At 39.3% G+C, this 12,243-nt stretch overlaps 1 protein-coding gene across 1 annotated transcript; it reads left to right on the forward strand.

Moving 5' to 3' along the window:
* The first annotated feature begins 2,248 nt into the window (after positions 1 to 2,248).
* On the forward strand, positions 2,249 to 9,950 carry LOC139778206 (uncharacterized). Its single transcript, XM_071716076.1, has 3 exons — positions 2,249 to 3,473; positions 7,398 to 7,579; positions 9,159 to 9,950. The coding sequence occupies exons 1-3, from the start codon at positions 2,618 to 2,620 to the stop codon at positions 9,375 to 9,377; spliced, it is 1,257 nt and encodes a 418-aa protein (XP_071572177.1). The 5' UTR covers positions 2,249 to 2,617; the 3' UTR covers positions 9,378 to 9,950.
* The last annotated feature ends 2,293 nt before the right edge of the window (positions 9,951 to 12,243 follow it).

The following is a 12,243-nucleotide window of genomic DNA, read 5'->3' on the forward strand; positions in this document are numbered from 1 at the left end:
AATTTAAATATCTTGAGAATACTCCGGTGAATATTGCGATTAATTTTCAAGAATAAGTCAGCCCAGGAGAACGAAGTTACGACCTCGCCAATCGGACACGCAAATTTATCTTGGAAGGAAAACGGGATAGATATGCTCACGGAAGCGAATTTAAAAGTCAATGGCCTGTAAACATTAATGCCTCGAGTAACGAAAGATAGCGAAGTGCTTTGTTACGGGAGTTTATGAGCCTCTTTATTGCCATCGTGATTTCTTCCCGATTGCCGAGCGTGCAGCTAGCGTAATATCGCGCTGTTGTAAGTCTACCGATTTAGCTGCGGGAGAAGTTAACCGGCGGCGAATCGTCTTATGTATCTCTGCTTCGTTACGTATAACGTACGACGCGAGTCTGAGATAATATCGACGGACGAATAACAATTTCTTAGAAAGGCAGTTGCGTGAAAAGGTCAATTGAACAATGCATATTTATATTTCGGCTCTAGTTGAGCGGCGTAATTAAATGTCACGCATTATCCTGCATACTAATTGATCCCCGAGAGACAATCGTTTATCTGTTTTATACTGAATGTCTTCCACAGAGTTTTTATTCGCGATTAATAACTTCGCCTGTTCGGAGTCTTTATCAAGTCTATGAATAAACAGACGCGCATTGTCGTCTCGATTCTTTACCTAATAGAGATCATCACGAATAATGTAACGATATAAACTTGTTCGCGTTTGGTGCGCGATACGTTTTTGAAATTCGACATCGATTCCGATAAAGCGGCGAAAATAGACGCCGCGCGGATTTCCGAGCGATGAAATTTACGGCGCCAGCCAATTCCGCGAAAATGGAAGAACGTCCGCGAGGTTTTATTCGGCGGGTGTTGGTGCTTTATCGGCCCCTATCGGGACTCATTTGTTTTTGCTTATCGCGAAGTTACGTGACGGAGCCACCGTAAATATGACGGACGGGTGGGCGACGATGGAATCTCAGCGCGCCGTCAGAACAAACGAGCACCACGGACGAACCCCAAAAATCTCCCGACACGCGGCGACGCGGAGCGATGCGACGCGACGGCTCGATTTAGGGGCTGAACGTCGAGAGGGAAGTCTCGAGACTGAGAGGGGTTGACGTTCGACCGCGAATCGATATGCCTACCTATCTACCTATGTGCGCGAGCAAACTGTATATCTCCGTACCGGACCGAGAAGGCATGGCCGAAATTTCGAAATTCTCACATTTTCACGTCTCGCATATTTCTTACGACCACGATTTAATCCTTATGACTATGATTTAGATTTAATGCCTTATTTCGCATTGTTATATTTTGATTTATAATTAATTCAATATAATAATTATGGCACTTATTTTGGAAAGTTATAACTGTGTCATATCGAAGTTATTTAGAACAATAGAGTGATGAGACACATGACAAATCGCTTATTAATTCAATAAGAAATGGTGATTCAATACTGTATTAATTTCTAAAAGCAAATTCTTTGCCGAATTTAAAATCATGAATCCAATTTTACTTCAAATCAAATCTGTTGACTAAAAATTAATCGCAAAACAAACAAGCTTGTTATTTCCTTCTCTTCTCGCAATAAAAATTAAAACAATGTTGTATTTTCAACATTATCTTATAATCTTCTATAATTAAATTCTCCAAATTTTTCTTAAAAGAATGATTAAGCTATCGAAGTATTTATCAAAAAGATAGTGCGGTAAAAGAATTAAAATGTTGTGTTGTTTACTTCATAACGACATTTCGTATCGACTAATCCAAATATAATCTCTTCGCATTATCGGTGTTATTTAATGCAGCGACAATTGAAAACTATCTCATCCGCGCTCTTAATTTTTTTTTCAATCTTAATCACCCCGCCTAATTGCTCAATTGCGCTCATTACCGTCTCCGACGTAGTAAAGCGAGTGGCGATTAAATCTTTCCCTCGTCGCCGTCCCCTTACCGCGCCGCTCTCGCTCCGTGACGGCACGTCGTCGCATTTGCACGAGAGAAACTTATCCCTCGGTACAAAAATCGCTGTATAGATAATTCCTCCTGCTCCTGGGTTCCAGCCACGGGGCGGAGCGTCGCGAGGAATGCCCCCGTTAGTAGTTCCCAGCCTCGCCCCATTCTGATCCTCTCCTTCTCGCTCTATCGCCCGGATTCCCCACTTCCACGAAGAGACCGCTCTTCCGTCGACGAGTGTTCGACCCCACCACGAACGCTTAGCCGAAGGCAAAACGAAAAATCAGGGCGGTGCTGGCTAAGCGGTCAAACTCAGTCCACACGGAGAGCTCGGCTTGGCTAGAGGCTATCCAGAGCTGCTGGTCAACGATCATTGATCCACGAGAGTTGTCAAACGTCGAGTCCCTGGTGTGATCGATGTGCCTCGCGCGCGTCCTAATTTGAAGTTGACCGTCGGCGAACTCTTCGAGCAAACTCCGGATTTCGAATTCGTAAGAAACTATGTGCGAGTCAGTGAAGGGTCATTCGTGAAGTAGTGAACTACGTCGAGCTGGTCCGTCGCGGAATGAGCGGATAGTTCTCAGACTACAGATATCGAGGCACCGTTATTGCGGATCTCACCAGTGCTAATCGATACGAACGTGATCGATTGACGTCTAAGAATGACAGTAATAAGGATGACCTCGCCGGTGACGCCTGCATCGACCAGTCCGGACTCGCCAGATGAGGCTCAGGCATTGCAGGCAAGTCCCAAACCGGCTCATCGATTGAGTTTCTCCGTCGCGGCTCTGCTAGCGGACACCAGAAAAACGTCGGATTCCTCGACGAGGCAGAACGCGATCCTAACATCACCCAGATCGTCACCGATCGTCTCGTACCCGATTCGACAGGAACCTCGTATGTTGAAGCATCCGTGCGATTTCAAAACGTCGAGATATATTTTGTCATCGTCGCCCAATCTCAATCAAGAAACCAGATTGATTCATTGCACCTCTCCTCACAATACTTCGGAATCCAGAACACCACCGAGGTATCACGAAGCGATCGACTATGCCTGCAATGTCGAGTCACCCGGCAGACGATCGACCTCTGGTAGCATCGACTATCGCATGCATCCATCCACGGACGTCAGTACTACACCGGAACCCATAGTAGGTTGTTCCTCGTCTCCGAAGATCGTCGGCAATCACCAGGATGCCGGTTCGCAATCACCGAGAAGCAGCTCCCACGGCGAAGCCCGCTCGAGGTGTTCAGAAACGGACGATATCGAAGAGGACGACGAGAGCAGACTGGTTGACGTGGAGGATCTTCAGCATCCGTCCAGCCCAACCCCTATCAGGCCGACACCGGCCTATCTCGGCGGTTTTGCCACCATCGGCGGTATCCCGGAGATCCCGCCTGGTTTTCACTCTGCAGTTTGGGGCGGCGGACATCAGAATGCAGCTGCAGCCGCTGCGGCGGCCGCGGCCACGGCTACATTCTTCCCTTCTCATTTCTCTCATCATGCTCCTCTAAACGGTAAATGTCAACTTTGATATTTTAGCAATCTATATGTATTTTTGAAATATTGCTTTCGTTTGAAATATTAACGCTTAGAATGATTAATTCGACTAATTTGATGTCCTCATTTATATCTAAACATTCTAATCTCTATATTGATGATACTACAGAGAAAAACATGATATTTGACAAAGAAATCTCATTTTCTTTTATGTTCCGAATAATAGTTCTCCTAAGTAGCCATTAATCGTTTCATTAAATAGTCATTAATCATTTGATCGTTCTAACGTTAATCTTAAAAGAGCCGAGCTATTTGGCCGTGTGACGACAACTGTGTTTGCGATTGTCTTTAAGCTTTGGCGGAGTGCCAATCGCCTTTGTGTTTCTCGGCAGATTCTTTTCATGGTTCATTGCGGCTAAAGCGATTACGCGGTTACAGACGTGGTTTACGGATGGCAATTTCTCGCTGCTATATAGAATCCAGACAACTTTACTCCTTATCGATACGTAATATTGAACGTGATGATATTCTGAACATAAGCCTCGCAGAAGGCTATCTCGTGGTAATAATCACGCAAATGTACTTTCTGTTTACGGTTTTACAACAGCTTATAACAATTTAATAATTTTCTACAAGTTTCTGAATCGTAATTCTCTAATTCTAACATAAATAATTAGCACCAACCGACATATAATGTCTTTAACTACTTGACACGACTGTAAATAAATGATATCACCTCTAGCGCTAATTAGTTAAACGATTTACGGATTACAAAAGACGATTGTTGAAGAGGCAATTTGAGTCATCATTTTGTCTCGTCAAGGAAACAAAGGACTAGAAACGCAGGACTGAACTTAACTAGCTCGTGGATTTTTTAACGAAACAATGGGTGATTATCGAAAGGCGTTCCGAGACAAATCGAGCAATCGGCGAACAAAAATTGATTCTCTAACGGCCGTTTCGGCCACTGCTGGAACGATAGCCTACCGTCGCTCGATCGGGCCAAACAATTCTCAACGTATTCTCGCTTGATAAACGATTGTTATGAAAGAACTCTCTTGTGATTCGTAGATAAAATATTTATCTAATATTGTTACGCAATAAAATCTGCCTCGATACTCTTCAAACATTTAATCATTTCTAAATTTAATTGGCTTGTTTGTCTGTATACGTTAACTATTTACTGTATGAATATCTTTTTAGACGTTTCTTTTTAATGCAAAACTTTCTTTTACGTACAATTTATTTGTAATATAATATCTGCGTAAATACTTTATCAATTTTTTAATAAATTTTTAGATTAATTTTTATAACAAATATATAGGTAATGTATATTTAAAGTATTAAAGAATTTCAAAAGTTTATATTTACTTTATCTTTTTGATTAAAAAATTTAAATATATAATTGAAGATATATATATCTGCTGCTAATAACTAGTTGAATTAATATTTACGTATATTAAAGGAATATAGGTAAGAATACATGAAAATTTATCCTGAGAATAAAAATAGCTACTTGTAAACACAAATAATTCTCAAATAAGATCCCGTGTGAAATATATGATACGGGCAAAATGCCATAATTCTGAAATATGAACTCTCGTAGAGGGTATTTTCACAGATCGGCGCACCCCTTCAAAGTTTTACGCCATCGTTCTTTTATCATGATTATCTTAAATAAGTGATTCTGTACCGTAAAAAAATTTACTGGTGGTACAAGTGTCGCCAAATTTAGACAGTTTTATCTTTAAGTTGTACAGACAATTATAAACAATACACAATTCTCCTAAAAATGCTTTCTGATATAATTTGAATATTATATTGAAAAAAGAACATATGATACTTTTGCTAAAATTGATACAAAAAATTCATAAAATCCATATATTTTAAACATATACGAATTTATTAAGACATTTTTTTATATTTCTTAAAATCAATTGTAAATTTTTCCTATTATTTTTATTTTACATAGCTATATGAATTAGAAATGATCATAATTTTTTAAAATAAAGATATGATTTCTTATCAGAAATAATGTAATTCCAAAATAATGGTTTTTACGTCATTATTCACTTTGTTCGTAAATATCCAGATGGAAATTGCTACAAATACACAGACGCAGTGAGGAAATCGAGCACGATTATATCGAGAACGTTAATCCTTTCGATCGTTATGCAATGCAATAAAAGACACCCAACCGTTCACGATCCTTCCTTTCCAGTTTGCACTGCGTCCGATGATCGTTGCATTCGTGGAACACGCTTATCTCGGCGGAATCAGCTAATTATTTCGAATGCACATTCTCGATCGGTAACATCGGATTGAAATTGGCCCCCGCGTTTTTGGTGGCCCCGCGACGCGGAGAGATCACCGGATGCCGAGACTAATTGGAACCCTTAGCGTGCGGTGAGGAACGTATACAAAGGACAATTCCGAAGTAGGATCGAGCATGGCGCATACTAGCGTGCTATAAGTCCGGGCTGATGCGTAGAGAATCTTGGAACAGCGACAGGGTGGAAGGAGGAGAACAAGGCGAGAGGAGGCGAGCGAAGGGCGGTTCCGACGACGAATTTGAAATTCAGAAACGGCAACTGCCAAGACGACGACGATGTGCCTTTTGTCTCGTCGTGATCTCGGCTCGCTGCTTCGGTACAGAAGCTGTTCACCTCCGCTCTACAAATCTGTCAATTGTCTCGAGACAAATCTCGAGGAATATAACCGATATATTCCGATACCGGACTCCCTGTATTCCTTTCTGCTCCGTTAGTAGCTTGACGCGTCCTCGATTATCTGAACGTGGCGTGGAGGGATAGACGATATTCTCTGTACATTGAGAGCTTTTAGATATTTAAAATATATCTATATTATACATAATTATTTTCTCTCCAACTATGTATTGTGGATGAAAATGAAGAAATAACTGTTTTGGATTTTATTTGGAAACAATTAAAAAGTATTATAAATTATTTAAAGAGCGCAAAATTTTCCTTGAATTTTTCATATTAATTTCTTAGTTAGTTATTCATAAGAATTGAAGATAATTTTTTATCTGCATCATCTAAATTCTTGTAATGCACTGAGAAAAAAAATCGTTGATTCAAAGAAATATTATTTGATTCAACTAAATGCAGCGGTCACGGGCTGTCAAGCTAACATTTGTTAATTCAAAAAATATTATATAAAATAAAATAAAATATTTCTTGATATTACTCACGTATATTTGATTTAAATATATTAATATATTTACATTAAACAAATCACTACAACTAAACGAGTTTAGTCAAATTAACAACATTTTTTTCTCAGTGTGTAATCAAATGTAAGAATTTTACGAGATTTCTTCTCGTTTGATATTAATCCAACAAAATGATACTAATAAAATCCGGATTTATCTAAAGAAATTAGTATATCTACTCCTATTGAACATTCTTACTACCATGGTTAGCAAAATAATGCAATATTAACCATCGAGCCGTATAGGCGCAATTAACCGATACTGCGGTCGTGTCTTTTTCTAAGCAGCGAGCGAAGAATACCAAGCTTACCAACGACGTCTTTCTTCGCGCGAGCAGGCGTTACGATCGACACTCTTATGCGAGCGGTAGCCGCGGCCCGGCCGTGTAGAAACAATTCGCGGCCGGAATTTTGCGGTCGGGCGGCAAAAAAGTAATGAGGCCAGTTTGCGGCGCCGTTCCGACGGAAAAATTATGAATTGCACCCTAAAAAGACGCGTTTGCCCTTGCCGGGCTATTCCGTCGGTTCGAGGCCGACAAAAACGGGACATTGCGGTCTCGGGCCCTTTCCTCCGTTGGCCTACCTATCCCGCGGAACACCTTCGCGAGATATCTATCCGTCAGTTTGTTCGTACGAGCATAATGCTCGTCGCTGTTCTCGTGCGCAACATGCACTTGGACTGAAAGCGTGTTCCTTTTTTATTTCAGAGAACGGCGAGCCAGCCAAGCTTAAGTGCAACCTGAGGAAGCACAAGCCAAACCGAAAGCCCAGAACGCCCTTCACGACCCAGCAGTTGCTAGCCCTCGAGAAGAAGTTCAGAGAGAGGCAGTACTTGAGCGTCGCCGAGAGGGCAGAGTTCTCGTCGTCATTGCACCTCACGGAGACACAGGTAAAAATCTACTATTTATTGCTTCGTGTACAAGTTGACGGAATGCTAAATTTGATATCAAAATCCCCTTAACAGTTACGCTGCGTCACACGGCATAATTTTAAAGTCTATAAATATAGTCATAAATATTCGGTAGTAAGACATGGCTAATTCTCTTTTAAGATTAAAAATAAATTTCTCTTAAGATACCAGCATGATTTAGCTTATTCGCACTAATTAGCGAATAAACTATAAACTTGTTCAACTCCTACCGGCGTTTATTCTACAACCGTCTTAAATTTATTGGTAGTTTATTGTAAATTATTATAAGCTTATTATAATTATTACAAGAGTTTATAGAGATAGCTTGACGGAGAACCAGAATTGGTAATTTTATCGAATATCTTAAATTCTTCACTCGTTATGCAATCAAATTAGCACATTAATATCCGATCCGCCGTGAGGATCGTGGTTTTTTCGAGATGTGGCGTGGCAACTGACTTCATGCGACTAGACTCTCAAACTGGCATTGGTATACGCTTCTCGCATATCTTTCGCCGCTTTTATTTCCTCGGAGCCAGCCGGGTGCCATTCACGAGTCAAAACAGTTTGTGCATGTCTGTCACAGCTTAGTCATAGTAACTGTACGGCGCTGCCAGATGCGCGGTAATTAGCGCGCGTAAATGCGCGCTACCCGTACCAGCGATACAAAGTAAAGAGGACGGTAATTTTATTAATAGACTACAAATTGCCTGTAACGCGTTCCGCAATAGCACGCGATGACCGACCAATTATCTCCGGCTGAGATCCCGATTCTCTGGCAGTGATTTCCGAAACGCATTTCGCGTGCCTTCGCGCGTACGAACACGGTAAAGCGCGAATCGTATGAGCTCATTTCCGCGCAGGCTGCCGCTTCGAAACGATCCGACAACAACGTCGATTATTCGATTAAGATAGACGTCGATAAAACTATAGGGAGGGATAACGGTTTGTTTATAGCCGCAGATGCGTCGCCACGATATCGCGGATTATTTATCAGTTCCTCTCTTCGACTTTATCGCGATGTCATAAAGACGCCGTTTGCCAAAATTATATCCCGAAAGTGACATTTAAATGGAATTTAATGTGCTCTACCTTCCAATTTATTTTAAAGATTTTACACGCGATGTGCCAAGTGTTCGAGCTGCGAATTCCAACGGTCGAACAAAATTATACGATGCCGTAAAACTGGTGCAATTTATTACTACTGTACTCCAAATTAACGTCAAACCGGCAAATTTTGTGTTGATATATCTAGTCAATATTAATGGATAGCATCGCAGACTTTATTATTCGTATCTTTTAATAAACTTTTTGGCCTGCATTTATTCCAGATTTGAAAATAAATTATTTTCTGTATTTTTGTTAAAAATTTGTGTAAAGTTAGTTTGTGCATTTAATTATTTCACTGTGTATTCTTTCTATGTTGATATAACGTTACTCGTTTGCAAACACGTATGAATTTGGAAGCTACATCGATCGTTATATCCCATATTAATCATCGTGTCGGAACTCACATTAAAATACGCCGTTGTAAAGTCGAATTGATTTATTGTTGCAGGTGAAGATCTGGTTTCAGAACCGACGTGCCAAGGCGAAGCGTTTGCAAGAAGCAGAAATCGAGAAGTTGAGAATGTCAGCTGTAAGACAGCATCATACGGCGCTCTACGGCTCACACCCGGGAATCTTAACTCCCGTGGGACTTTATTCCGTAGGAATGCTGTCACATCCCGGGCTGACATCTCATCACGCAATCGCTCAGCATCCCGCGAGGGAATGAGAGCAGTAACGTTCGATACCGATTAGAAATCACTGAAAGGATCTGTTATCGAATCTCGTATCCCGAGGAATAATTTTTTTTTTGGCTGCGCGAATAGGGCAGACTTAAAAATTACAATGCAATTGCAATATGTGGATAAATGATCTTAAAATGATCTCGAAAAGAGAATCCGAGAATCGAATAAAATCGAATTCAAGAGAGAGAGAGAGAGAGAGAGAGAGAGAGAGAGAGAGAGAGATCGCCATTGGCTTTACAGTATTAGTTTAAAGAAGTGAAGAGACTCACAAATCTGTAAAAAAATTCGTCTGTGCCAATGTTGCCTGTCTTGAAAAGGTTGGAGAGTGTTGTAAATAGAATTGTAAATATTGCTCATGCACCACGCGTTAACTACTTTGTACATAAATACCTAGTGACTATTCGAGAAATGGGGTTGCATTTGCATCGCTGAATGCAAATAATAAAACGAATGAATCTCAGTAATGTGAAGAAAATTCTTTTTCCAATTTTGTATAAATGTAAAGCAAACGTAACGACGATCAGGAGAATTTATTTAATAAATTGTATTATCGTAAACAGCGCAATTTATTCCCCTCATTGCCTAAGATCCTTTCTTTCGCCTTAATAAAATAATCAAAAACATCAATTTAAAAATTAAAATTAGAATTAATATGGTATACGTACCCTATAATGTGCTTTTTACTTATGAGAATTGAATTAGATTTCAGTACTACAATCCGCACAAAAAAATAGAATGTTTCAATAACATTTGTTTAATGAGAGATCTGAACAATTTTAAAATTAGATTATCACTAAATAGATAATTATTGATATATTAATTATGTTATCTATGTTGCTCTTTAAAAATTTATTTTAAATTAATTTTGATAAAAATAATATTTATTACAAATAAAACAATTAAATGAGCTCATATTATTTTTCCACACTCTTCGTTTTAGTTTTAAAATATATTTCACAGATTGCTAACTTCAACAATTTTAATTTCCGATTTTGAACAATTTTATAAGTAACCTCGTAGTAAGATCTTTCATTTTTATCGAATTTTCATCAAAATGTCACGAACAGGAAAATATCGATAATGAAACATCGGGCATATAATTGTGTGACGGAAATTATCTACCTCGTTCAGTCGCAGACAATAATACTGCGATACCGAGATCGATTCAAAGTGTGTCCTCGTCTAAGTTTGAGCATCTACGTGAGGAGGTCGTCCACGCGGATCTCCTACGGCGGCGATTACGCGAGCGCGATTACGCGGTATCCGAGAATGGCGTCTCTGTGCGTATATGTCGTTGGGATAAATTAGCCGTGGCAATTAGTTTCGGAATCGGCTTCGTCGGGTGGTTGGCGCCACCATCTTGATTGCGCCCGGGGAAGAACCTTCGAAGACAGTAGCCAGCACTGTTTGCCGAAAGACCCGCGCCGTTCGCGCGGGCTAATTAGCGATGCCCACCGAGATATCGCCGACGTGCGCTAATAATACCGAGCATAAATATTTCGAATTTTTTCGTCTGGTGGCCCGTCCGCCCCTGCTAGCCCCCGTTCATTCGCGAGCGGCCGCCAGCGATATATCATTTTTGCATTAGTTAATTGCAGCTTTGTTCCGCGGGCTCTCGGCACTTTGAGCATTCGTATAGATAAAAGGATCTAGGAAGCTAGACATCTATAAGGCCAAACAGAAATTCTAGGAAGTAAATTTGTGGAACTAGTACAGTCACAGTGCCGTAACTATTACGTCGTGAGAAAAATATGAGAGAGCTACGGAAAATACAATGAAGATAACACTAAAATGAAATAAACTAATATATTGTGTTGCGTCTGATGGTAACAACTCATTATAAAAAATATCAGCTAGCAGAAATAGCTGAAGTATTAAATATCTTACGTCATTATAATTGCACAAATCTTATTTACGATAATTGGCACGTTATTTATAAAATTGAAGCTGTACTGCGATTGTCAACAGCTCCGTTTTATCTTCCGAGAGTTATAGCTATGTACAGACACACATATACAAACTTGTAAATTTATAATCAATTTTATCTTATCGTTCTCATGATGCAATCAAAGTTAAACATCCTCATAGGAATATCATCTACCATTTATAGCACAAGATTAGATGGTATTCACCACGTAATTTTTATGACTAAATTAAAATTAATGAATTTTACGATATGATATAAAATCTTTCTCGAACTAATCGTATAAACTGCTGAGGAAATTGCTTGTTAGACGTTTCTTCGTAGAAATATGATACACTTTCAACTGTCTTTTTAATTAAACTTAATCTGTGTAAGTCACAAAAAATTTCGCGTTGGGATAGTCTCCGAAGAACTGGACGGTACGTGCCTGAATTTTAATCGCGCAATTAGTCGCCAGTCATTACCGCCTGCTTCGACCACTGTTTCAGTAAATAAGATAACGTCAGATCGTATCACGCGAGCTACCGTATTGCTTGTTAGATTTTATTACGAAGACAGATCGTTCACATACTTCACTACTGTCTCTTGCGTCGGAGAAAAACACATCACATTCCTACGTCTTATATTTTATTTTTATATAATACTATTTATATTTAGCATGTTTTAAAAATATTTCCATTATTAATATATTAATTAATATGTTAGACAGTTAAACATTTAAAATAAAATAAAATAAAATAAAATAAAGGTCTGTGTATTTCTAAATTCTTATCAGACTTTTCCACACGCATGAAATATAATAAAAATTAACATATATTGTTCATAAATTATACTTTTTATAGTGTATCGTATAAGTATTCTAATACAATTATTCTACTAACGATCAATTTTTTAATTAAAATTATGATCTTTAAATTGTTATCAAA

The sequence above is a fragment of the Temnothorax nylanderi genome, unplaced genomic scaffold, assembly GCF_030848795.1.
Source record: "Temnothorax nylanderi isolate EJ_2023f unplaced genomic scaffold, tnyl_v1.0 TNYL_tig0006_pilon, whole genome shotgun sequence".
NCBI classification, from domain to species: domain Eukaryota; kingdom Metazoa; phylum Arthropoda; class Insecta; order Hymenoptera; family Formicidae; genus Temnothorax; species Temnothorax nylanderi.

Bases quoted from the DNA above. Each gene is read 5' to 3' on its own strand.
- LOC139778206 (XM_071716076.1), top strand. From the start codon at position 2,618: ATGACAGTAATAAGGATGACCTCGCCGGTGACGCCTGCATCGACCAGT. The intron at 3,474-7,397 runs GTAAATGTCAAC...TTTTTATTTCAG, and splicing joins TCATCATGCTCCTCTAAACG to AGAACGGCGAGCCAGCCAAG. The intron at 7,580-9,158 runs GTAAAAATCTAC...TTATTGTTGCAG, and splicing joins TGCACCTCACGGAGACACAG to GTGAAGATCTGGTTTCAGAA.